The 25,729-nt window shown below is 42.6% G+C and overlaps 1 protein-coding gene across 2 annotated transcripts; it reads left to right on the top strand.

Annotated features, from left to right (window-relative positions):
* The first annotated feature begins 5,548 nt into the window (after positions 1 to 5,548).
* LOC147174439 (leukocyte surface antigen CD53-like) lies at positions 5,549 to 9,437 on the top strand. Of its 2 annotated transcripts, none has more exons than XM_086076549.1 (7): positions 5,549 to 5,660; positions 5,751 to 5,939; positions 6,452 to 6,526; positions 6,727 to 6,837; positions 6,993 to 7,100; positions 8,877 to 8,960; positions 9,160 to 9,437. In XM_086076549.1, exons 1-7 carry the CDS (start codon positions 5,598 to 5,600, stop codon positions 9,226 to 9,228), a joined length of 699 nt encoding a protein of 232 aa, XP_085932675.1. In that variant the 5' UTR covers positions 5,549 to 5,597; the 3' UTR covers positions 9,229 to 9,437. The 2 variants fall into 2 exon arrangements, with proteins under 2 accessions (XP_085932675.1, XP_085932676.1); XM_086076550.1 differs by having other exon boundaries at positions 5,565 to 5,660; positions 5,790 to 5,939.
* Positions 9,438 to 25,729: the final 16,292 nt, after the last annotated feature.

Raw genomic sequence — 25,729 nt, 5'->3', positions numbered from 1 at the left:
CAGAACTTGATATAACCCATAGGGAAATCTAAATATGAAAACACTTTTAGCACATAAAAATCCAAACAACCAAAATTACAACAAAGTCCAGTGGTAACTCAGGGACGCCATTCTTCACTTGGCAATGTATGCAAAATGAATGTCCAATGCCCTCTAATGTATTTTGTTACTGTGAATGCGCTTTACCGTTCTGGCTGCCAGAAATGCGCCACAGCTGCACTAAATGTTTTTGTCCTCCACACACCAGAATTCTATTAATGACAAGAAAATTCAAGTAGATTCATTGTGGCCCCGTAAAACAATGAGAATTGATGTGTTGTCAGACAATCTTATTTGAACTTGAACGTGAAAGCAAAAACAAAATGTGATTTTAATAGGATCAGACACAGATGACTGGAGGATGAGGTCAACTGGCATTCATGCATGTTTCCAATAAATTTTCCACTCTCAGCACTGCCACCTACTGCCATTTGGGTTTGTAGCAACACAAATGGGCAAGTAGCTGTAGTTCCATGAAATGTATACTTGAAGAAGTTGTGTACGAAACAGCACCCTGCTGCTTCCTGTTTTCAATGAGGCAAGTTGGAATCCTTTTATCTCAGCTGACAAAGAGTGAAGCTGATTCCAAACTTTAAGGGATTCTTTTTAATTTTTTAATTTAAAAAAACTCACCACGGTATATGTTTCAAAGATTCTTAGTGTAGTTTGTGTGTGTTTCTAATGACTGTTAAAATTTTGTTTGCAGTTTAATCTGGTACTTTTAATGGAAGTACTACAGGGCCAAAGTCGTTTCAACCTTGTTCATGAATGACACTTCTGAACTTAGTATATTGTAATAGTAAAAGCATTTTCAGGACGGTATGACAAACATTCAAGAAGCTGTGTTAGTGCATTAGACAGCTCTAAGTTCCCTGTTTTGATAGGTACTTATTAAACGACCTTTTTCATTTTTTTCATTTTCTCCCCCCTCTTTTTTAAGACATATCTTGTATTCTCAATGCACACTTTACTTGTGGTATAGTAGTGTACAATTCCATCAACACATTGTAGCTATATGTGGTATGTATTTTATTTTTGAGCTCTGTCGTAGCTCCACGTTTCCGTGGTTTTGGGAAGCTCTGTTATTTACCAGAATGTCAGGAAGTTAATGACTTCGCTATGTGGCTGCTGCCATCTGCTGGACAATAATCAAAAGCAACATGCCACCGAGTTGTGTATGTGCAATTGGTATTACATGAACATGAACAGAAAGGTTTACAACTCAAATGTTTTTTAAATAAAAAAATATATATTATTATTTTTTTTTATTATTTTTTTTTATGACGCTTTCAATGTATGCTTGTTTTTTTTTGTGTGCGTGTGTGTGATTTTTTTTTTACAAATTGCAACATAATGACTAGGGGCATTTTTGCTACAGTTAAAGTTAATGTGAAATTATATATATATATATATATATATATATATATATATATATATATATATATATATATATATTTGTTTTTTTTGTTAGCTTTTCTTCTGGTTCCATTCAGGGTAAATCACAGTGAAAAGCACAAATGCATTGTAGCAAGAAATGTCCAGCATGTGTAAGAAAACACACATGGGCCACCTCTGTGCCCGCCGGCGGCAGGAGTATGTGGCACAGGCCTGTAAAACACACACACACACACACACAAATAAAAAATCAGATGACAAGACAGCTTTGATAAGAAAGCTTTTGCAAAGAAAAACCTTGATATGCAAAACACGTGCTTACCTGGTCCAAATGATCCCCAGCACTTTTGGACTTGTTATAGTCGTGAATGACTTTCAGTTTTTTCTTTTCAGTCTCCATCACCTCCGGTTCTCGGTGCCGCGTGCTCAAGATGAGGACATTTTTCTCCTTCTTTGGAACGTAGGAGACCTAAGTGTGATCTTTTGTAAAAGCAAAAAGGCTGGAAAGGACCTCTCTGCCAGTCACTTTCACAAGCTGCAGAGGAAGCTCTGCCTTGTTTTTGCAGATTGTTCCTACCAATGCCTTTTCTTCTTTTTTTTAAGTTCAGCCGCCAGGGGGAAAGACGTAAAAAAATTATCGGTGGTCACTATGTGGCCCTCCAATTGGTAACACAGGTCCAAAACCATCCTCATCGCCTAGTTCTTTTTTCTCTGGCTTCCAGCAGGCTTTCCTGTGTACACCTGCATGCTCCAGGCGTATGAATTGCTGACATCGCACAGGGTCCATATTAAGGCCATATTTAGATGGCATATATTGCCGAAATGAGCAGCGGCCTGAAAATGAGACCAGCTGCTCATCAATGCATATATCCCTTCCTAGGTTGTACATTTTTGGCAAGAGGGCATTCCACATATTCCATATTTCGCTGATCGGGGACAGTTTATTTTGGTGGTGACGTTGTGGCCTGAGGAGTCTGTCATCAAACCTAATTGTTCGATTGATTTGGCAGAAGCGTCCATGGGCCATAGTTTTTGAAAATATGGGCCGTCCGCTATCCTTGTCCCATAAGCTGATCGTTGCCTCGTGCTTTGATTTGAATAACCCTGCCAGAATCAGCAGCCCCAAGTAAGCACGCAGCTCCCTGACAGTCAGTGTGCTACAAGAAGTGACTGACCTGAGCCCTTGGAGGTTTGTCATGTCTAAAATTCGCTGTATGATGCCCTCGTTGAAAAAAAATCTAACGCAGTTTCAGGGCAGCTGATACTGGCTACTGCGTAGAGGGTTGGCCCGGACTGAGGAATGGGGGGGGGGGGGGGGGGTGGAGGACATAATGTGTGGCCACTTCGTGAGTAGGAGGCCATAATAGTTTTTTATTTTTTGAGAGCCACTCACTATTTTCTTCGCCCTGATCACCATCATTTTTATCATCCTCTGCCTCCCCGTCATGTTAATCTCCACCCCCCTCCTCCTTGCTCCCACCTCCGCGATCATCTGCCTCCACTTCCCACTCCTCGTCATGCTCATCTCCGTATTCATCGTCATCATCCAGTTCCTCCTCCGGCATCCAAAGTCCAAGAGTAGACTCTTCAACCTCTTCCGAGCTCTCCGAACTAGCATCTGAATAAAATTCTTCTTCGGAATCAGTACTTTCTAAAACAAGCCGAATCGCGTCCTTCAATACCATCTTTCTAGCCATTGCTACCAGTTATGTTGAAAGAAATGCAAAGTAGTGATCATTGCGAGAACAACGACCCCAAAAATGCCTAGAACCAATAAGAGTAAAGACATTCAAACACCCAATCAGTAAGAGTTGAAATTCAAACAATAACAATAAACAAGTGCATTTTTTTTTTTTTGCATTTGTGGGCAGTACCTTTGTATTATCTTGTGCACACAAGCAAATATGCATGCCCAAATAGACTGAAAGTGAGCTCAGACACATTGACACCAAACTTTTTATAATGCCAACCGTTTTTATCGCATTAATTTTGACCAATCTGAATCAATCTATGGCGCCCCCTAGTGGATTTTGGGTGTTAACACTCAACACACAAATTCCTCTATTTTCATGTTTATTACTCGTCAAAGAAGCGATTGCATCAGTAATCACGGAAAATGCATTGTAACACATCAGGTTTACAGCATATCAAAAACTGTGATTTGTAATGGGAGTCAATGAGCCTAAACCTGGCATTATTACAAGAATTTAGAGTGAATCTCTCCATCCTATTATAAATTGCAGCATGGCGCCATTTTGAACTTCTACATGTTTTAACAATCCTGGTGAAATGTCAGGTTCCTAGTGTATTTTTTTCAAATGCTTTTTCTTTGATGAAACACAGAAAAACATAAAAAAGACTGAAAATGGACACATAACACCGACGGGTTTTAAGGCTCAAGGAATGGCTGAACGTTTTAAATAGCGGGGCTATGACATTAATACAATTGATATGGCGATTGAGAAGGCTAATAAAAGGGAGAAGGAAGAACTATTAAGCCCCCCCACCTTCTCAGCATAAAAATGCAAATAGAATCACTTGTCTGTCTGAATATTCTACAGCTTCAAAGCAAGTTAAACATATCATCAATAAACATTGGAATGTACTAAAATGTAAAATGTCTAAAATGTTTTTAAAGAGGTAGAAATGTGAGAGACACTGTTGTCAATTCTATGTATGTCGAACCTTCACCAACTAATTGGCTTGCTTTGCTGAACTACAGATGTGGGAAATGTGCACATTGTGCCAACACAATTAATAATAAAAAAAAATGTAATCATCCCCGTTCGGGTAAGAAATTCAAGATAAAATAATTTATTAATTGTCTTTCCACACATGTTATTTATGTACTCATTTGCCCAGGTGGCACAATGTATGTTGGCCAAACAAAGCGTAATCTAAAATTGGGCATTGCAGAGCATAAAGTGACTATTAGAAATAATAATTTTGATTATGCTATTGCCAGACATTATAAAGATAAAAATCATGGTTCTGAAGCTTCCCTCAGATTTATTGGTATCGAAAGAGTAGCATCTAATCCGAGAGGTGGTGACATCATCAAACAACTTCTGAGAAGAGAAGCTTTTTGGATTCATGAACTATCCACTGTTGAACCTCGTGGAATCAATGAATCACAAGATTTAAGTTGTTTTGTTGTGATGTTGTTGTGGCCTTTTGTGGTGAATGTAATACTATTATTTGTGCCTGCTATTGCGTATTGTTTAAATTGTGTATAAAATAAATAAATGAAAAAAAAGTCATGTGATCTGTAGCACTTAAGAACACCTGGAAGTGACTGTGTCAGATTTGAGGTAAACTTGATGACACTCAATGCGTTGTTTTGCTCAAATAAACTCTTAAGGTGACGTTCTGTCAGTGTGCAGGGGATTCTTTTTTTCTGGTTGTCAGACACGAGTTCCTCCTGCCCACCAGTACCTGACCATTGGCGGCTGTGCATAGACACTTCTTCATAAAATGAAATGTATCTTCAGTAGGCTATTCAATTTCATTGTCCTAAAACCCAGTCTCATCAAACCAAAATGGTACGACCCAAACTGTAATATGACATCTAGGATTCACCTATCAATCATTTGAAATTTTGATTTAAAATTAATGATTTATTTTTTAGAACAAATTTTATGATCAATGATCCAAAGGGAGGACGCTTAATGTTGATAATATTTATGTGCACAAATCTTTATTTGTAATATAGTTAATTTCCTATTATTATTTTTTGGGGTCTTTTGAATTCCAAATAATTTAAGGGAGATCACTGTACAAAAGAAGTTCCAAAGTTGAATAAATCAGACAACGATGGCATTGCGCTTAAGTGTTGTTGTTGTTTTTTGTTGTTGTTTTTTCAACCAATTTTTTTTGGGGCTGGTTAGGGAGTACTTGGCTAAAAAATATATTTCACAAATGTTCACATCACTTTAAAAAGGTTGAGAACCACTGTTCTTGAGGACTCAGACATTATGAAGTCGGTTGAAACAAAGTGAAGTGAGCCTGAATAGGTCACAAGTGCTCATCGTGTTTATGGCTTAGTGTGTGTCACCATATCAAACACTATTGTGGTGTAAACACAGCCACCAAAAAGAGCAGTCTCACTTTTTCTGTCAAAACACATCTCTGTTGCTCGGAGTAAGACTGCACAGAATTAAGACATGGATCGCTCCTGTGTAAACTGCTTGAAAAACCTGATGGTATTTCTCAACTTCCTGTGCTGGGTAAATGCTAAAAACTACTACTGAATTGAATTCAAACCCAAAATGGGACTGCCACAACAATAACTGCCTTGTTTATTTTCTGTGCTGGAGCTGTGTGGGGCATTTGTGGTTGCCTTTGGCATATTTCAGAACATCCACTCCAAGTTTGCGTCTCTCGTCACGACTTTTTGGCCCATCTACCCCGCCAACACCCTGGTGGTCACTGGAACTATTGTTACCTGCGTGTGTTATCTGGGTGTGCTTGGAGCCATGAAGGAGAACCGCTGCCTGCTCATCAGTGTGAGTGTGAATCCTGATTATGTGGTCTCAGCAGCAGTACTGGATATATTCAGTCCTGAACAGAAAACTGAATATATTGATGTACCTCAAAATTCCTCACTAGATTTTGAGAGGCATATATTGCACATACAAATATGAAAGAAGAGCTCTGTAGAAAATAAATAGAGAAGAGGAAAAAGCACAACGTAAGAATGAAGATACATTTACTCCAAGCTCATGTGCAGCGGTTCGATTGCCTCTTTGAATAACCAGGTTGCTCATCTTCCACTTGAAAGCTGCATCGTAGGCCTTATGTTTCATTTTCAGAATGATTAGGGTGTTCCATCTGAATACAAATGTGTCTAAATTTGAAGACGAATGATTAACATGGAGCTCATCAACAAATTCACCAGTTAAACAGAAGCTATAGATGCAAATGCGACTCATGAATGTGAGTTGTAGTTTTGGATGTTAAAACGAATTTCCATTTAGTTACTAATGATCTTATATGAACACAATTTCTTTATTTGCAGTTTTTCATCCTGCTGTTCATCCTGATGCTGGTCGAGCTGGCCATGGCGTGTGTGTTCCTGGTTTACAGCAGAGTGGTAGTAAATGTTTTATATTGCACTTCTTCAAACAAGCTAAACAACATCTTGACTGGCAGTATGGGCAATTATGTGCATCACACATTATTTATCTCGTGTTTCTGCTGGCAAAAGTCTATAATGCCATCAAGTAACAATTAGGCCATCTTTGTCTATTTACTGTGATATTCCAAATAACAGAGTTTGTGTCTACTGTACAGATAGACACATATTTTGAGAAAGACCTGACACAAAGTTTGAAGATCTACAGGCAGTCCGGTCCAGGAGAGAACCAGACCATTACAGAAGATTTTGATGCCGTCCAGCACCTGGTAAATGACTCTCTTTACTTAAATATAACTTTATTATAGGCATCCTGATGGGCCCCTTAATGTTGAAATATACATTATGGATATCAAGTTCCCTCTGTACCAATGAATGTTGTTGCCCAGCATTAAATTTTGACTCTTTTTCTTGCTCTGTTCAGTTTAAGTGTTGTGGAGTACACGGTGAGGCAGACTGGATGGGCGAAGTTCCCATCTCATGTTGTGAGCAGGATCCTTGCACCTTCCCTATCCACATTAACTGGCAAGAGGTAACCCACTCTCAAAAAGATTCTAAAATATCACATAATTTTATTCTACAAGACATGTACATTAACAATTGACCTCAGATGTAGGCTGGGCTACTTTGGTAAAGTGATGAAAATCCTCAGGATCAAACAACTTTGTGTCAAACATCGGCTCCGCAATTTAGACCCGAAATGGGATATTATGTGAATTTTTACAGAATGTAAGACACTGGCCACATGGCACACTTTCTGCAGAAGGATCTGATTCAGAAGTGCCGCTCTGCTAGAATAGCTAAAGTTGGAACACCTCCATAAGACTGGAAATTGTGCATCCTACCTGACCTGAATTTATATTTGTGCCCTGATTTTGACATTAGAATTCATTACTTGAAATGGTTGTGCACACCTTCAAACGCCCACACCAAGCCCTGCCGTGAACTCATTCACTCCCAGCCATTTTCACTGAAGCAACCCCCTTCGCTCCCGGCTGTTTTACTGGATTTTGACTGATTTTGCAAGGCTCACAGAATATTGTGTTCAAATGCTATAAAACATGGAACCTACCAAAAGAAAGATTAGAGTCTCTTCTTTCATCAGGAAAAAAAAAGTATATTTCTATCTGTTCCCGTTTTGCAGCAATTAGCATTGCAATATAGCTAAGTTTCATCATTATTCACAAACCCGCTGAACACATGGGAAAAAAGCTTGTCGCAACATGGCCTTGTCTGATCTCTTATACTCTACTGTCACCTGCTGGTCGTTTTTGGTAATAACTAATATTGCTTCAAGCGTTCTCTTCAATGCTCTAGCATTAAAAAAATTAAAACAATTTAAATGTATAATGTGTTTTTGGGACCGTGGCAATATTTAAAATAGAACGTTTTTAAATGTTTTTGGGAGCAAATGAGTTAAATAGCAATGAACCCCCCAACAGATGTTTTTCTAATTTCCTCCATTAAAAGTTTAAACCCTCAATATGGCACAAACTATGATCACAAAACACAGCATCACTTCAAACTAATGTATCACTTCACTTACTTTGTTGACACAATTACTACTTTCCTATTAGCCACAGCTTTGGTGCAATCTTCTGGAAACTCAGAGCTTTACAGGAAGAGCCCAAAAAATTTACAGATTCACTAAATAGGTGAGTTTTTAGGATGGGTTTCACACAAAAACACCAACACCAACAAATAGCCTAAATAAATTGGTGAATAGGGAACCACAGAACGGCAGGGGCTTATTGTGCCTACACAACAATTTCATAGACAGAGCTTAGGGTTTTTCTTTTCTTTTTGTTTTTGGGTGCACCTAAGCAGTATGAAATTATAGTCTTTTTACCTTGCAGACAAAACACAAACGTGAAACTGAGCATAGACATGTGACATTATTTAAATAACTATAAACTGACCTGCAATTGGTTGGTGACCGTCCAGAAAAAACGTCTCGCCCAAAGTCCACTGAGATCGGCTCCAGCTCACCCGTGACACTAGTGAGTACAAAGTGGTACAAAAAATGGATGGAAGGATCAATTTGATCAGACACTTCTAGGCAAGAAAGCCATCTGGCAGTCACATGCTCCAATACTTTTGCTCACATTAAAAATGGGCGAAAGGGCTGCCTCCTAATATGTGTATCAGCTCCAGATGCAAATACATGGAAATAATGAAATACAACAAGCCCAAATATATTCATATATATACTGTATCAATGTGTTTATTTATATTGTATATATACACAGTATACATATATAGTTATTCCCTTGAGGTCAAAGATGTGATGGTTTTTCTCTTATTTCAGGGTTGTCTCATAAAACTGAGAGACTGGTTTGCAGGAAACTATCGGAGCACCGGAGCAGGCGTTGTCACGCTCTTTATCATACAGGTAAAGTAACTTTCACAATAGGAATTTCCATTACTGTACAGTTCAACTGTACATTGTACTGTACATGACAGATAGACAGACAGACAGATACAAACCTAAAAAATTTTCATAAGTCAACACTTGTGTTTTGATCTCAATTTGTTTTTGAATGCCATTGTTCGTATAAGCTAATTGTGTGTTGTGTCTCATTTGCTTGCAGTTCTCTTGTCTGTGTTTTAACATCTCTCTGTTTTGCCACTTTGGTCGAAATGGGCTTGGTTACTTATGAAAAGGACGCATTGTCAAGTCACCTCCTGTTCAAGCTTTGTCCGCACTATAGTTCTTGCATATTCTGTATTTTATTCTGACACTTTCCATTAGTAATATACATTTCTAAGTAACTATGTCTTTCTTTATTTGTATATTTTCATTTAATTGTATGTTGTAAGTATTGATTAACTTTCCTCAATAAAGAAACTAACATGTGATGTGCCACAATTCACCAGACTTGGTTGTGTACATTGTGCTGTAAAAACTTTTATCTCAGTACTTATATTCACAAACTTTTTTCTTTTAATCTGCTTGTTTTTATTATTATTTTTAATTAGTGCTGTCAAAGTTAAAGCATTAACTCATTGATTAATCACAAAAAATTATTGCACTAATCATGTATTAACGTAGATTAATCATACTATTCATTTTGACCAAGTAATTAACTGATTTGAAAAAGATGAACATGTGCAGTGTATCAAAATAATTATTATTATTATTTTTTTTTTTTGTGTGTGTGTGGGTGAGAATGTGTATGTGCGTGCGTGCGTGTGTGCGTGCGTGCGTGTATTTGTTAGCTCACCAAAAAATCTATTAGAAAAAATCTCATACCGTTCACCTAAACCGAACACCGCCGTCAGGAGACCCGAGGGGACCAAAGAAAACCAAGGAAGGTGAAATCCAGCACTGACCAGACACCACCCACCAGAACTCCTCCCCAACCCAAGAAACATCCAGACCCCAACAAATCCAAAAAACATAAAATCAGGGAGGCCTCAAGAGACCGAAGGAGAGACCGAGAAAAGGAAGGAAGGACAGACGAAGCCGAGTGAGATCCACAGACACCAGCATCCACCGATTCAATGACCTGAGGAGGAAACAGATTGTGTCTGAGTTTCGGTAGATGCTGGTGTGGTGGATCTGGCATGCATGAAAATCTCCACCAAAGAGGGGAGCCGTCGACCCCCGCCGGAACAAAGCAAGCGCAACACCTCAGGGCCCCCCAGGCCGCGGCAGCGCCCAAGGACGACCCCCGGGCCCCGCCAGGGCCACCGGCCGGAGAGCAAACCCAGGAGCAGGAGCGCCCCACCCCCAACACGGCCCGCGCCCCCGACCCAACGCAGCAGGACGGGGCACTGCAGGCCCGCCAGGCACCCCACCGGCCCCCAACCCCCGCACCCCCCACGACCCCCCGCCCCCCATCCACCCCCGCCACCCACCCCAACCCAGCCCCAGCCGCCCCCAGGTCCCCAATCCCCCAGACACCCCCCCACCCCCAGCCCCCCGGATACTGGGTCCCGCCCGAGGTGCCAGGACGCCCACTGGAGCGGGGCGGGCACGACATCAAACCCCAGCCACCCCGCCGGCCCCCGTAGCACCGAGACCCGGGCCATGGATGGAGCCCCCGGCCCAGGGGAGGGGAAGGAAGGCGTACCGGGGAGGGGGAAGGGAGGGGGGAAGGAGACGACAAGAAGGGCAGGGGGCAGCGGCAGGGCCGCAGAGAGAGGGGGAGAGGAGGAGGAAGGGTGACGAGGGAGAAGGGTCAGGGAGGCGGAGGACGGGCGGGGAGAGGCGAGGAGGGAGAGGCAGCAAGGGGGAGGAAGGGGGAGGGGAGAGGGAACCACCGGACACCCGAACCGCGTCGCCGGGCCCAGAGCGACGGACTGCGCCGGAACGGCGCCGCCCCCGACACCAGGGAAAGCCCCGCAACGCAGCACCCCCCAAGAGACCCAGGGAACGGCCAAGACGCAGCCGCCACCCAGCAGCCAACAGAGGGGCAGACCCGCCCACGCCCAGCCAGGGGGGACAGCACCCACAGAATTAACCCACTGGCATGCCGTGAATCCGAATATCAACCCCTGGTGCCCATCGGAGGCGAATCCGCTCGATCCCGCTGGCAGCAGCCGGGTTCCTGACTATAGAAACACAAAATCAAAATAATGTTGACGCCCTCATAACATTAAATATCAAAAGAATTAACACATAACAGGTGCTCTTCAAATTTGGCGGGCAAAATATATATAACTTGCAAAAAAAAAGGTAAACTCAAAACATCACTCAATTTACACGTGTCTTTAATACTTTCTAAAGGACATACAAATTCAGTAGCTTCTTCTTAATCAATTACATACCTTATTATGCTTATGCTTATTTCTTTGCAATCACCAGGACACTTTTAACTGTGATGATCTGGGTTTTTTCTTAATTTGGTTTTGGTGTTTCCGTCCAAGGTTTTTTTTTTTTTTTTTTTTTGCCATTTGGGCATTACGTCCACATGAAGCACCGTTTTGGAGCCTGAAAACGATCGCCTTCATAAGTGGGCCCCAGAGTGGATAGATCCCAAAATGCTGCCTATTGCGTTTCAGTGTGGACAGCACATACGCATGCCTTCCTGGAAGGATGAGCAGTTGTCGCAGTTTGATGAGGCACATCTCATTCTTGTTTGTTAAATAAAGTTTGGAAAAAAATTGTAATAACCACCAAAATATTGAACATGAATGTCGGGGGTTTCTACGCTAGTAATGGTGACCAGTGAAAAGCAACGTTCAAAAGTTTGGATCGTTTGGATCTTATACCGTCAAATACATTTTGTAGGAAGCAGCTTGCAAATATGTATGTCTTCCAGCATTGTCAGTGCCACGTGGATGATATTTTCTCCGAAGAAAAAAAAAAGCGAGCGTGAAGGAGGAGCTGCTTAAAACTTTCTATTAGGGAGATTTTTTGTAATTATTTTTATTAAAACTTGTCCCGTATTCCTGTTATAATGCACACGTTTACTGATATTTAATTTTATTTATGATTTAAGAAGAAAAAAAATTATTATATATATATATATATATGGTAACTTAAATTAATGCAAAGAGGCTTCTTTAAAAATTACATTGATCAGTATCACTATTATTGATGAAAGATGAGTGAGTGAATGTTTCACTATAGGTTGCTTTGACTTCTTTAGTCCACTAGATGGCCCTCGTTCACTGAAGCATTAAAGCTCAAAATCTATTTCGGCACATTATGAAGGAAAGCCATCATGCTTTAACTCCTCAAAAAAGATGGTAGAAATATACTTATAAAAAGCTTAAATATGATGTCTCTTTATGTACAAAAAAGGGGGGGGGGAATGTCTTTGCAGTTTGTCATTCAAGTACAGTTACAGTACAGCTAATGCTTAACACAGTATAACAGCAGCAACAATAACAACAAAAAAACTGTACAATACAAATACATAACACATATGTATTCACAACGCTTCACCTTTTGCACGTTTAGTTTTGTTACAGCCTCTTTGCAAAATGAAATAAATCAAAATAATGACTATATGAGAAAAATGTTATGTATTAAAAACAAAAAAACTTAAATCACATGCAACTAAGTATAGACAGCCTTTGCCACAAAGCTTAAAATTTAGCTTGTGCTTGTCTCGAAGCACAAATCTGAGAAAGGGTACAGAAAAGTTTCTGCTGCTTTGAAGCCACCATCACCCGTAAATGGAAGGAGGTCCGAACTACAAGCACTCTTCTTAGAGATGGCCGCCCGTCTAAACTGAGCAATCGGGGGAGAAGGATCTTAGTCAGGAAGATGACCATGAACCCAGTGGTCACTCTGTCAGACCTCCAGCGGTCCTTAGCGGAGAGAGGAGAACCTTCCAGAAAGACAACCATTTATACAGCACTGTATGGTAGCCCAAGGGTAGGCAACCTTGGTCCTCAAGAGCCGATTTGTTAACCCTTGTAAATCTGATGTTAGTAGATTGTTTTCGTCTTGGAGATGTGTGTGGCAGCCTGGCAGGTTATTAAAAATGGACCTGACGCGAGCTTTGCAGCGACAACAACCATCCTCTGGACGCCCTAATACTGTATCAAATGCCATGTTGTAGAAATACTGTCTCCACAAGATGTTCTACTGTGAGCTCAGCATCACACGGGTGGATTTTGGTGGGTGTGGCAAAGGCTCGCCTGCTTCCAAGCCCTTCTGTTTACAAAATGAGTTGGGCGAGACAGTTATTGCCTCATTTGCAAATAAATGGTGAGACTAATCCAGCCACTTTGGGTATTCTATGTAGAAAAGCCTAGTGGCTTGGCTGTGGGACTTCTGTTAATTTTTATAATGCATTCATTTGCAGCGTAATTAGTCTAATTAACATGTTAAACTAACAGCCCTATTTATTACTATTTGGATGGTAAAAACTGCCGATAATTCAACTACTCATATCAGTAAAAAAATAATAATAATTAAACAATATATTTTCAAACGCAGAGGTGGCAAATCCAGGTCCAAAAAGTAAAAGCCCTGCCACAGTTTGGCTTTAGCCCCAGGTGCTAGCCAGCGAGCTCGCTAGCAGTTCACCGAGCATCTGGGGAGCTAGCGAGGGACCTCGCTAGCTAGCACCAAACTGTGGCAGGGTTTTTACTTTCTCGACCTGGATTTGCCCCCTCTGTTCAAAAGGAAATTCAGTGGGGTATGTCTTAATCGTTATTGATCAAATTATTTGAAAATGCCCCTTGCCTGTTTTGTACATAAAACACGGGCACTGATTTACACTAATATTATTTTAACATGTGCTGAAGCAAATAATAAGAAATGTGTCATCGTGTCTACTGCCGAAGTGGGACTTGGAGCCATCAAAGCGAATTACTTGGCCTGTCTTTCAATTGATGTGTCCAGAAGTAGTTAAATAACCGTGGCTGTGTGGAAGGTCCGCTAATGAGGGTGACATGACTTGAAAGCATCCCCGCGTTGGCATCTTTTAAGACACCTGCGGCTGTTCTCAACATCCAAGCCAGGAAAGGATTTTAACATCATCTCCTTACGGTGGAATACCAGGCCTGATTGATGTTCCCTGTGGTTCTGTGTAAGATGTTTTCACAACAGCCTTCACTTACTCTTCAGTGTTCTGTTGACATATTCAATAGACGGAGCGGCACACGGTCCAGACGGAGTCAGCTGCGGAACACGTACGATTGCCCAGATATTGTTGCAGCTCGCTTCACCCGGACCGTAGGCTCCCCGGTCTAGTGTCAAGGTAAGCGCTGATGATGATCATATTATGCTGCTTAACGTTGTAGTGTATTGATTGCTGTTTGCGGGGAATAAAAGGTACAATCATTCTAGCAAAGCACAGGTGTCGATTACTGTTTGTGGGGAATAAAACGTACGATTATTCTAGCACAGTATAAAAATGTTGATTGCTGTTTGCGGGGAATAAAAGGTACAATCATTCTAGCAAAGCACAGGTGTTGATTACTGTTTGCGGGGAATAAAACGTACGATTATTCTAGCACAGTATAAAAATGTTGATTGCTGTTTGCAGGGAATAAAAGACACAGTTATTCTAACAAAGCATATCAAGTCTCTGTGTATTCATTGTTGCCGCCGACCACTCACGATTCTGCATAAAAATATAAAGGTGAAGTAGTGTTTTCCACAAAACATTTTGGCATTGTCGGCAGGATTACTAACTTCTCGGTAAAGAGAAGTAAGTGAGTGGCTACGGTACAATGTTTCGGAGAAAAGAGAAAAAGTCGGAAGACAAAAACGAAAGTGAAAGTATACCCGGTTGGGATGAATGTTCGCCCACGTATACAGCAGCTCAGGAGCTGCGTAAGGGGGGCGGGCGAATGGAGCCGTGGGCTGAAGTGCTGAAAGACAGAGGTGGTCCTACAGCGCTAACCGCGGCTCTACAGCAAATTTCTGTAACTGGCAAAAAGCCGATAGACGCTCTGCAGAGACGGTTGTGACTAACGGCTTCTGCATGGCGAAAACAAACGGAACAAATTAAGCAATTGGAAAAACAGTTACATGAAAAGGAGGATGAGGTGATTAAGGAAAAAGGTGATAAGGCGGTAGCCCAAGCACAAGTGCAAGTCATACAAGTGCAGCTGGGGAAATACCGAGACATGGCTGAGCAATCTGTTCTACATGTGGCCAAAATAAATAAAGCGAGGAAAAAGAAACAACAACCATCCATGAAAAATGTGCGCGCCTTTGTAACCAAAGCTGCACTACAGGATGGGAGGTATGATCCCTCGTGGGAGGGTGACATTTGGAATAGTGATGAGAAAGACGACTGGCGTGATTATATATGGAATTATGAGGAGTAAGGGATTTATTGGAAGCGTATGATTTGGCTATGTTGTAACAGCGGCCTTACGTAAGTGACTGGCCGGCTAAAACAAAACAATGTCACACGCTGTTCATGAGCTTCAGGAACCTGACAGTTCCTTGTGTTCAACATTCTTACGATTGTAATGTAATTTAAGAAAAATTACGATGTGATGTTGTGGATTTAAAGGGAAAATAAACCAATGTGTGATAAAATGCATATTATGTAACACAATTTATAACTAGCTCTGTGTAAATTTGATGTTTTGACAAAAATGTCTGATGTTATCTTTTTAATTTCCCAGAAGTCAAAACATAGGACAAACTACGGCCCGGGGGCCATTTGCCACCCACCATCCATTTTTTCCCCTTATTATTATTTTTTTTTTTTCTCTCTTATTTTTTTTCTTCCATTTTTGGGCGACCCATGGCATGCACATGGGTGGAAATTACACGGGAATGAGGTATAGGGTGCAGAGCTATGGAAAGACATTTGGGACAAAGTACAGGGTGGGAAAATTACGGTGTCACATGTAGATGCTCACACTAAAAATACAGATTCTGAAGCACTACACAATCAAGCGATAGACCAGTTAGTAAAAGCGATGATAGTGCAGAGGGAATCCACGGTGGGCCTAGCAAGATGGGTACATCAGAAAAGCGGACATTGGGGTATCCAGGGGACCCGACAGTGGGCCCTGGATCGAGGCATTGATCTAAAAATAGATGATGTAAAAACAGCGGTCGAAAATTGTGAAAAATGCCAAGACGGGTGATAACAAAAGGGGAAAATTTGACCAACAAAGCTGGAGCAATTATAGCGCAGGGGAAAGATAGCTCTGTGGCCGTAATGTATCCTGGAGACGAAAAGTGGGTGTATGTTCCCGTTAACGAATGTTATTTACGAGAAAACTAATCCAAGCGTGTAGTTGTCTATGTGTATGTGTACAGGTACGAATTCTCCTCGATTGGGGATCCAAGTAAACGAGATGATGTATGCTGGCCGAAGACATGGTGGTGCCGGACGATGGGGCATCGGAGGTCTTGCAGGTGGTGTGCTCCTGATGGGGATGATCGTCCTTTGCTGGGAGCCGATTCAGACGGCCGCCATTGGTCGAATGCTGGAGCACGTGTGGTGGTTTCGGTTGCGGTGGAGAAACGCCGCTGACAACCGCACCCAGGACGACTTTACTTGTCCAGGCGGGCAAGCCTGCCTGGTTGCCAACGTAAGCAGTGATTTTCCGCTCTAGGTGTGTCGGAGGTGCTTCCGTGGCCAGGACATTCCTGTGATAGCCAGAGGGTGCCAACTGACGGTGGATGCCACGTGTTCTTTATGTGAGTATGATACGGAAAAAAGGAATTGCACCGGGAAGAGCAATGGCACTGACTGGACAATCACCTATGTCCCAACCCACGTCGTTCCTATCGTGCCAACCTGTATGAAGATGGCACATGGACTGATTCGAACTGAGGTACGTTGGACAATCAAGTTCCCTATCTTACCAGAGTGTCATCGTGCTCGACGGGCGTGGTATGACACTCTTCTGAGGGGGACGGGAACGTTGCTGGGATTCGCCAACCTGATTGACAATCAGATTACTACAAGCAAGCTGCACAACACTGGACAATACACACATGATGCATTAGTAAAAGTGGCACGGTGGATGCCAACTGCGGTGCAAGGTCAAGCACAGAATGTATTAATTTGGGAAAAACAAGTGCAGTTTCGAGAAAGAGTAAACAACTCCACTGATGAGGTATTGCAAAATATGACTGATTGGATGAATTGGACTGTGTGTTCATTGCAATACATACATGCCAAAGTACAAATAAATCGATTTAAAGCAATTGTAATGACAAATAATTCCGAAAGTACCATTCTCTGGCTGCCTCTAGGATGTCTACCTGTGGACATGGAACAATCATACTTATCGGTTAACCAATTTCACTGATGCCACGGCTCTCACCTTGATCCAGTGGGAGGTGTTGCATGACAACCGTTTGGGTATCTCCTTGGAGAAGTACAGTTGCGCACTGAGCGACTCTAAGGTGCTAAAACAGATGGTGAAAGACCACCGTCATAACATTACTAAATTGCAGATAATGACAGTGGTGGCCAGGGAAAAGGTACTTGCAGTGGCAAAGACGGTGGAACAATCATCAGCGTCGCACTGGTATGATATATTCACAGGTTTATCACCCTTTGCACGGAAAGTAACGACTCCTCCATTGATTGTACTTATTGTGGTATTATGTGCTATATCTTTACTCAATGTATGTACTTGCTTCTATGTGAAACGGGTGAAACGCGCCATGGATGACAAATTCACTAGAACACTTTTGGAATAAGGGGACGATATTTTGAAATAACATGTATGGATTATATCTATGGGAAACAATCACTTTCCATACTGGTCGATTACGGGAGGGTCATCAAACGACAAAACTATAACAGGGGTATGGGTCTAAAATGAACCCATTTTTGATTTGGACAAATGTGCCAGGTCCAATGCGTTTTCCATGGTTTGATATGTCCTCATGTAACCTCTTATATAAGGATATGTTGTTGTCCTGAACTGTTGTACGAATCCAGCTGCCCAACAATTTGTAAATAAAGGGCGGGATCAGCCTGGGAACTTTTCCTTGTTTATACTACAGCCTTCCCTGCTTCGTAAACATGTTTTCGAGAGTGTCTGGGAGAGGGCTTGGACAGCCCGGTTTCTCCCGCTCACAACTTTTTGCTAACAAATAAAAGACGGAGCGGCACACGGTCCGGACGGAGTCAGCTGTGGAACACGTACGATTGCCCAGCCGTTGTTGCAGCTCGCTTCACCCGGACCGTAGGCACCCCAGTCTAGTGTCAAGGTAAGCGCTGATGATGATCATATGCTGCTTAACGTTGTAGTGTATTGATTGCTGTTTGCGGGGAATAAAAGGTACAATCATTCTAGCAAAGCAAGTTGTGAATATTGCTGTTTGCAGGGAATAAAAGGTCAATCATTCTAGCAAAGCAAGTTGTGAATATTGCTGTTTGCAGGGAATAAAAGGTACAATCATTCTAGCAAAGCAAGTTGTGAATATTGCTGTTTGCGGGGAATAAAAGGTACAATCATTCGAGCAAAGCACAGGTGTCGATTACTGTTTGCGGGGATTAAAACGTACGATTATTCTAGCACAGTATAAAAATGTTGATTGCTGTTTGCGGGGAATAAAATACACAGTTATTCTAGCAAAGCATATCAAGTCTCTGTGTATTCATTGTTGCCGCCGACCACTCACGATCCTGCATAAAAATATAAAGGTGAAGTAGTGTTTTCCACAAAACACCACCCATCATGAAATCTAAAGAAACATCTGCGGCTCTGGCTTTTTGTACTAAACGTAAATACCGAGGACCATGAAAAGGGTTTCATCCTTCTTACAAAGTGAGACATTTTACTGTGGATTTGCAGGTTGCTCTCTAGACATTATAAATGATGAAACTGCTTAGATAAAGTTGCCAATGTAAAGATTCACATAAGCAGGCTCAGTTGGAATTCTGCTGTACATTTTTTTAAATTTTATTTAATATTTGTTTTGTTGGCACCACTATGGTTTGTCTTTCTTCTCGATTTGTAATATTTTGTTGACTTTCTTTTTTTGATTAGATTAAAAGAAGATGCCTGGGAAACGATCATACTTGAACACCACATTTTCATGTATGTGTATATGCACTTGCCTATTCTATTTTGATGGTTTTATCCAAACATTATCATGGGGTCATGCATGTTATACTGATGTGCATGTGCTAGACGATATGGGGATAAACACAGCTAATAACTGTAGAAGAGGCTTGTCATTTAATTGTATTTTAATGATGACACATGGAGGCCGGAGATCACGTTCAGGGGGGTCTGGGTCCATTGCACAGAGTGCAGCAGTGACTTAGTATTATTAAATGTCACTTTAAATGAAGATTAATTCGAATGGATTGGTGCTCATAATTAGATCTCCTCCTTGAGCCAGCATTTAAGGGGTTTGTGTGTCCCTAGTTGTCGGGGGTTTATGCTAGGGCCAAATGATAAAAAAATAAAAAATAAAAGCGATTTTTCTGACACCGATTTACAAGTATAACAGAAACTACCATCTAAGAATTAAAAGTTGTGTGGGAGGCAGTCCTTTTCAAGTTTTTAAACGGGTTTAGTAAAGCAAGCAAAATTGATTCATTTTCTTTTCTTTTATTCTTTTCTTTTTTTTTACTGTAAGTCTATTATCTTCCCTCCTGATAATTTGGTTACTCTTCATTCTCATAAAGATGCACTGAAATGAAAATGTTTGGCTTGTTTTGTATATGCTTTAAATGACCAAAATTTTATTGTGCCATTATAGTGTAATGGGCACTACTTTTTGTTGCTGTTGGATACCACACTATGTGTCGCCCTAGCGGCGTGATATTGTATTGTACTACGGCACCTGTTGGTAAAGAAAGTGCAGAAACTGCTTGCTGGTGTTTGTCTTACTTATAAAGGTTATGTAAGTGATAAACATAACATGGCTGAAACCAAAAAACGAAAATAAGAAACACTTCGCCAAAAACCAAAATAAATTATTATGCCAATTTCTTTTTTTAGCATTAATGGCTATGACTGTGTACTTACCTAACTAAATCATGGCATTCCAAATGCATGAAGTAAAATTTTTTATAATAAATAAACTGAACTTTTGCTGCATTCAAGGAAGTTGGGATGTCGGATTTATCACACTTGGATTGTCCCATTCCGACCTCAAAGTGTTTGAGGCAAATGTAAATGACAAAGATGGCTGAAATTGTTATCTTAGTTAACGCAGTCATTCCAAATCACGTTGTGTTACGTGAACCAAATTACAAAAAAACGTTTTTTAATAACGATAAATACAAGTCTGTTTAAAATCTTGTAAATTATGTTTTGCCTCTCTCGGTCTCTCTCTCTCTCCACAGGGGTCGCCATTGTTGAGTGATGTCAGATTGAAGCCGATCGGTGAAGTCGGGGTCCTCCTCCCTCCTCCCCCCTACCCTCGACTTTGCAACTCAGGTTTCCAAGTTCAAAGGGCTGTTTCTGTGTACACTTCCTGGTATGAAGTTGGAAATCCGACTTTCCTCAAATGCAGCATACCTTTGCGTGTCACCTCTCGCATGTGTACATATGATGCCCCCTTCACATTTCTTTTTTTTTTTTTTTTTTTTTTTTTTTTTTTTTTTTTTCTTTTTTTTTTTTATAAGAGCTCAGTATTGTTCATTCGGAAATGTCATCATCATTGCTCTTTTTTTTTTTTTTTTTTTTTTTTTTTTAAATATATATATATATATATATATACACATATATACATACATATATACATATATACATACATACATACATACTTTTTTTTTTTTTTTTTTTTTTTGTGTGTGTGTGGGTGAGTATGTGTGTGTGCGTGCGTGCGTGCGTGTGTTTGTTAGCTCACCAGAAAACCTATTAGAAAAAAAAAAAATCTTATACCGTTCACCTAAATCGAACACCAGGAGACCCGAGGGGACCGAAGAAAACCAAGGAAGGTGAAATCCAGCACCGACCAGACACCCCCCACCAGAACTCCTCCCCAGCCCAAGAAACATCCAGACCCCAACAAATCCAAAAAACATAAAGTCAGGGAGGCCTCAAGAGACCAACGGAGAGACCGAGAAAAGGAAGGAAGGACAGACGAAGCCGCGTGAGATCCGAGACACCAGCCTCCACCGATTCAATAACCTGAGGAGGAAACAGATTGTGTCTGAGTTTCGGTAGATGCTGGTGTGGTGGATCTGGCATGCATGAAAATCTCCACCAAAGAGGGGAGCCGTCGACCCCCGCCGGAACAGAGCAAGCGCAACACCTCAGGGCCCCCCAGGCCGCGGCAGCGCCAAAGGACGACCCCCGGGCCCCACCAGGGCCACCGGCCGGAGAGCAAACCCAGGAGCAGGAGCGCCCCCCGCCCCAACACGGCCCGCGCCCCCGGCCCAACGCAGCAGGACGGGGCACTGCAGGCCCACCAGGCACCCCACCGGCCCCCAACCCCCGCCCCCCCCACCACCCCCCCGCCCCCCATCCACCCCCCGCCACCCACCCCAACCCAGCCCCAGCCGCCCCCATGCCCCCAATCCCCCAGACACCCCCCACCCCCAGCACCCCCCCACCCCGCAACCCCCACCACCGCCCCCCCCCCCCAACAAAGCCGCCCCCCCCCCCGACCCCACCCCGACCAACCGGCAGCCCCCCAACCCCCGACCCCCAGCCCCCGGGGACCACCCGCACCCAGGCACCGGCGCCGAAGAGGGGCCGGACAGTGGAGCGGAGAGGGCAGCCGCGCCCACCCCACCCCCCGCCGTGTGGAAGGACGGAACACCGGGGGCAGAAGGGGGAGATGGGGGCACCGGAGGGCGGCCGACACCCCCGAACCCCAGGCCCAGCGGGGGAAGGCCCCGGTCGTCACCCCAGCGTTCTTTGTGAAAATTAACCCCTGTTACTGAGTCCGCCAGCTCGCGGACTGGCGAACTCTACCCCTAAACCGTGAATGTGACCCCACCCAGTGTATATACAAGTGTGTGTGTGTGGTGCATTAAAATTAGGAGCAGGTGAACCGGAGCCGATGGAAATGATATTCCCACGCTCCGATCCACCCGCCACCCAAGCATGTTGCTGAGTGTATGTGGTGCATTAAAAAAAATAGATAGGGCGGGGGGGGGGGGGTGGCGACACGGACAGGGGACCGCAGCACTGCTCTATACTGCGGCCCCCAACCGATGGCACCCCCACAGGCCCCCAAGCCCCCCCCCCACCCACAAGTTGTGTGGTGTATTAAAATTGGAGGGGAGTTGTAGGGTGAAGACGGTGTTTCCACCCTACCCCACCCCCCAAAGTGTGTTATGTGCCCTATATGTCTATAAAAGTGTATTGTGCAAACCTAGTGTAGTGAGTTAAGAGGTGTGACCAGCGGGGCCCCCCCCAACCGGGCGGGGGCAGGAGGCGCACCGGCCCACCAAGCCCCCACCCACCCCACCAGGACCCCGGCGGGCATATGGGACCCGTCCGGCGGGGCGATAGGGCTTGCCCCCCGGATACTGGGTCCCGCCCGAGGTGTCAGGACGCCCACCGGAGCGGGGCGGGCACGACACCAAACCCCAGCCACCCCCGCCGGCCCCCATAGCACCGAGACCCGGGCCATGGATGGAGCCCCCGGCCCAGGGGAGGGGAAGGAAGGCGTACCGGGGAAGGGGAAGGGAGGAGGGAAGGGGACGACAAGAAGGGCAGGGGGCAGCGGCAGGGACGCAAGGAGAGGGGGAGAGGAGGAGGAAGGGCGACGAGGGAGAGGGGACAAGGAGGCGGAGGACGGGCGGGGAGAGGCGAGGAGGGAGAGGCAGCAAGGGGGAGGAAGGGGGAGGGGAGAGGGAACCACCGGGCACCCCGGCGGCCCACAGGCCCCGAACCGCGTCGCCGGGCCCAGAGCGACGGACCGCGCCGGAACGGCGCCGCCCCCGACACCAGGGAAAGCCCCGCAACGCAGCACCCCCCAAGAGACCCAGGGAACGGCCAAGACGCAGCCGCCACCCAGCAGCCAACAGAGGGGCAGACCCGCCCACTCCCCGCCAGGGGGGACAGCACCCACAGAATTAACCCACTGGCATGCCGTGAATCCGAATATCAACCCCTGGTGCCCATCGGAGGTGAATCCGCTCGATCCCGCTGGCAGCAGCCGGGTTCCTGACTATGGAAACACAACCATTAGTTACAAATTGCCTAATACAGAAACATCAATGCCAGTTATAACGCTGCTGTGGCTCTCGCTAACAGGCAGAATTAAAATCCAAGTTTAGGTTAAAAAATTCTATATACGTAGACCATGTTTCTTTAAATTTTGACATTTGGTTTTTATTTGAGGCAGATATTTTTTCCATTAAAATATGATTTATGAGGAGGTTAGACCATTGGTCGATATTCAAAGTTTGTTTATTTTTCCAGTTAACAAGAATTGTTTTTTTTGCGATAGTAAGGGCTACAAGTATAGATTGAAATTGTTTATGTGGTAAGTCAATTGTTGTTAAGTCACCTAGCAAACACAAGTTTGGAGAGAACGGTATCCTACAGTCCAAGACAGCGGAAAGTTTTTCTAAGACTTTAGTCCAGAAACACATAACCGGAGTACATAACCATAAAGCATGAAAATAAGTGTCTGTAGTGTTTTGTAAACACTGGAGACAAATGTCGGAGTCTGAGAGTCCCATTTTCTTCATCATATATTGAGTAATGTATGTTCTGTGAATAATTTTATATTGGATAAGTTGTAAATTTGTGTGTTTTGTCATTTTAAAAACATTTTCACAAACTTGAATCCAAAAGACAGATTCCGGAGCTATAGACAAGTCTGTTTCCCATTTTGAGATGGGTAAAGACGTTTTATCAGTATATGAAAGTAACTTATATATTTTTGAGAGTTTTTTTGTTGTTGTTGGAGAAAGCTTGGTAATATCTTTAGCTAAAACAGGCGGTTGGAGCGTACCCTGGAGTGTTGGAATTTGTTTCTTTATCATACTTTTAACTTGCAAATAATGTAAAAAGTTTCCGTTTTTTATTTTATATTTTTGGAGCAAGGATGTATATGATATAAACATATTATCTGAGAAGAGATGGTGGAGATGTGTAATTCCTTTCTGCTCCCACACATTCAAATAAAACGATTGGTTGTTAATTTGAAAGTCGGGGTTATGCCATAGGGGAGAAAGCCCGCTGGGCTCCACTTTGGCTTTTGTCATTTCTAGTGCCTTCCACCAGGCAGTCAGGGTGGCGGAAATCATTGGATTTTTAAAGCAGTTATGGCGCTTAATCGATGTTGTAATAAAGAGTAAATCTAGGAGTCTGAGGTTATTACAATCCTTCTGTTCTAGTTCCAGCCAACAGTTAGTATCTCTATTGGGTTGTGCCCATAAAATAATATATTGTAGCTGGTTGGCTATATAATAGTGCATAAAATTTGGTGCCTCTAGACCTCCTTTGGATTTATTTTTCTGAAGAGTAGATAGACTAATCTTTGCTTTTTTTTTTTTCCAGTAAAATTTTGTAACGGCTGAGTCCAACAACTGGAACCAGTTAGCCGTAGGTTTAAATGGAATCATTGAGAAAAAATAGTTTATTTTGGGTAAAACTTTCATTTTAATAGTGGCTATTCGTCCTATTAGAGAAATAGGAAGATTATTCCAGCGCTCCAAGTCACTATAAATGCTATCCAGAAGTGGAGTGAAATTTAAATGAACTAAATCAGTTAATTTAGGTGAGATTTTTATGCCTAAGTATTTTAAATTACCTATAGGAAATGAGTAGTATGGGTCCTGGCTTGCAGGGTTCCATGAATTTTCTGTAATAGGTAGAAGTGTTGATTTTGTCCAGTTAATAGAATAGTCTGATAACTGTGAGAATTTAGTTATTAAGTTAAATACTTCCCCTAATGAAATAGCAGGCTTTTCTAAATAAAGTAAAATATCATCGGCATATAGATTAATTTTATGTTCTGTTACCCCAGAGTGAATTCCTTGAATCATTCTTTCCTGGCGTATGGCTAATGCAAGCGGTTCAATAAATATTGCAAATAATAAAGGCGACAGTGGGCATCCCTGTCTTGTGCCTCTCTGTAGAGTAAAACTCTTAGATATAATCCCATTAGTAGTAACAGTAGCTTTAGGAGAATCATATAATACTGACACCCAGTGAATAAATGACTTCCCAAAGCCAAATTTATTTAAAACAGCAAAGAGGAAGGACCAGTTAACTTTATCAAAAGCTTTTTCTGCATCCAATGATATAATAACTGCCTTTTTATCATGCCGCTGTGACATACTAATAAGGTTAAAGAGCCTTCTAATATTATTAGTAGAGTGACGCTCTTTAATAAAGCCTGTTTGGTCGCTATGAATGATTGTCGGGATTACTGTTTCTAATCTAGATGTAAAAGCCTTAGTGATAATTTTAATATCAGTGTTAATTAGTGAAATCGGACGGTAACTTGATGGAAGGGTGGGGTCTTTTTCTGGCTTTAATAAAAGTTTAATTGCTGCTGTATTCATGTGTGGGCGTATGTGACCATTAGTTTTAATTTCTGTTACTACTCTTAAGAATAGTGGAGCAAGCATTGACCAGAAGTGCTTTAGAAATATAGCCGGATAACCATCAGGGCCGGGTGCTTTGCCATTTGGCATACTATCTAGAGCACTGTACAACTCGTTTATAGTAAGTGGTGCATCTAACATATCTTTATATTCAGTAGTTACCTGAGGTATACTTAAGCTACTGAGGAATGCCTCAATATGCTCTGGGTTAGGTTTATTAGTTTCTGAGTATAAATTGTGATAATAATTATAAAAAATTTGATTAATTTCTTCTGGTGATTGTGTA

Source organism: Leptonotus elevatus, chromosome 5 (assembly GCF_054856555.1).
Source record: "Leptonotus elevatus isolate MCC_2025b chromosome 5, RoL_Lele_1.0, whole genome shotgun sequence".
Classification (NCBI taxonomy): domain Eukaryota; kingdom Metazoa; phylum Chordata; class Actinopteri; order Syngnathiformes; family Syngnathidae; genus Leptonotus; species Leptonotus elevatus.
This window is presented reverse-complemented; position numbering and strand designations above follow the sequence as displayed.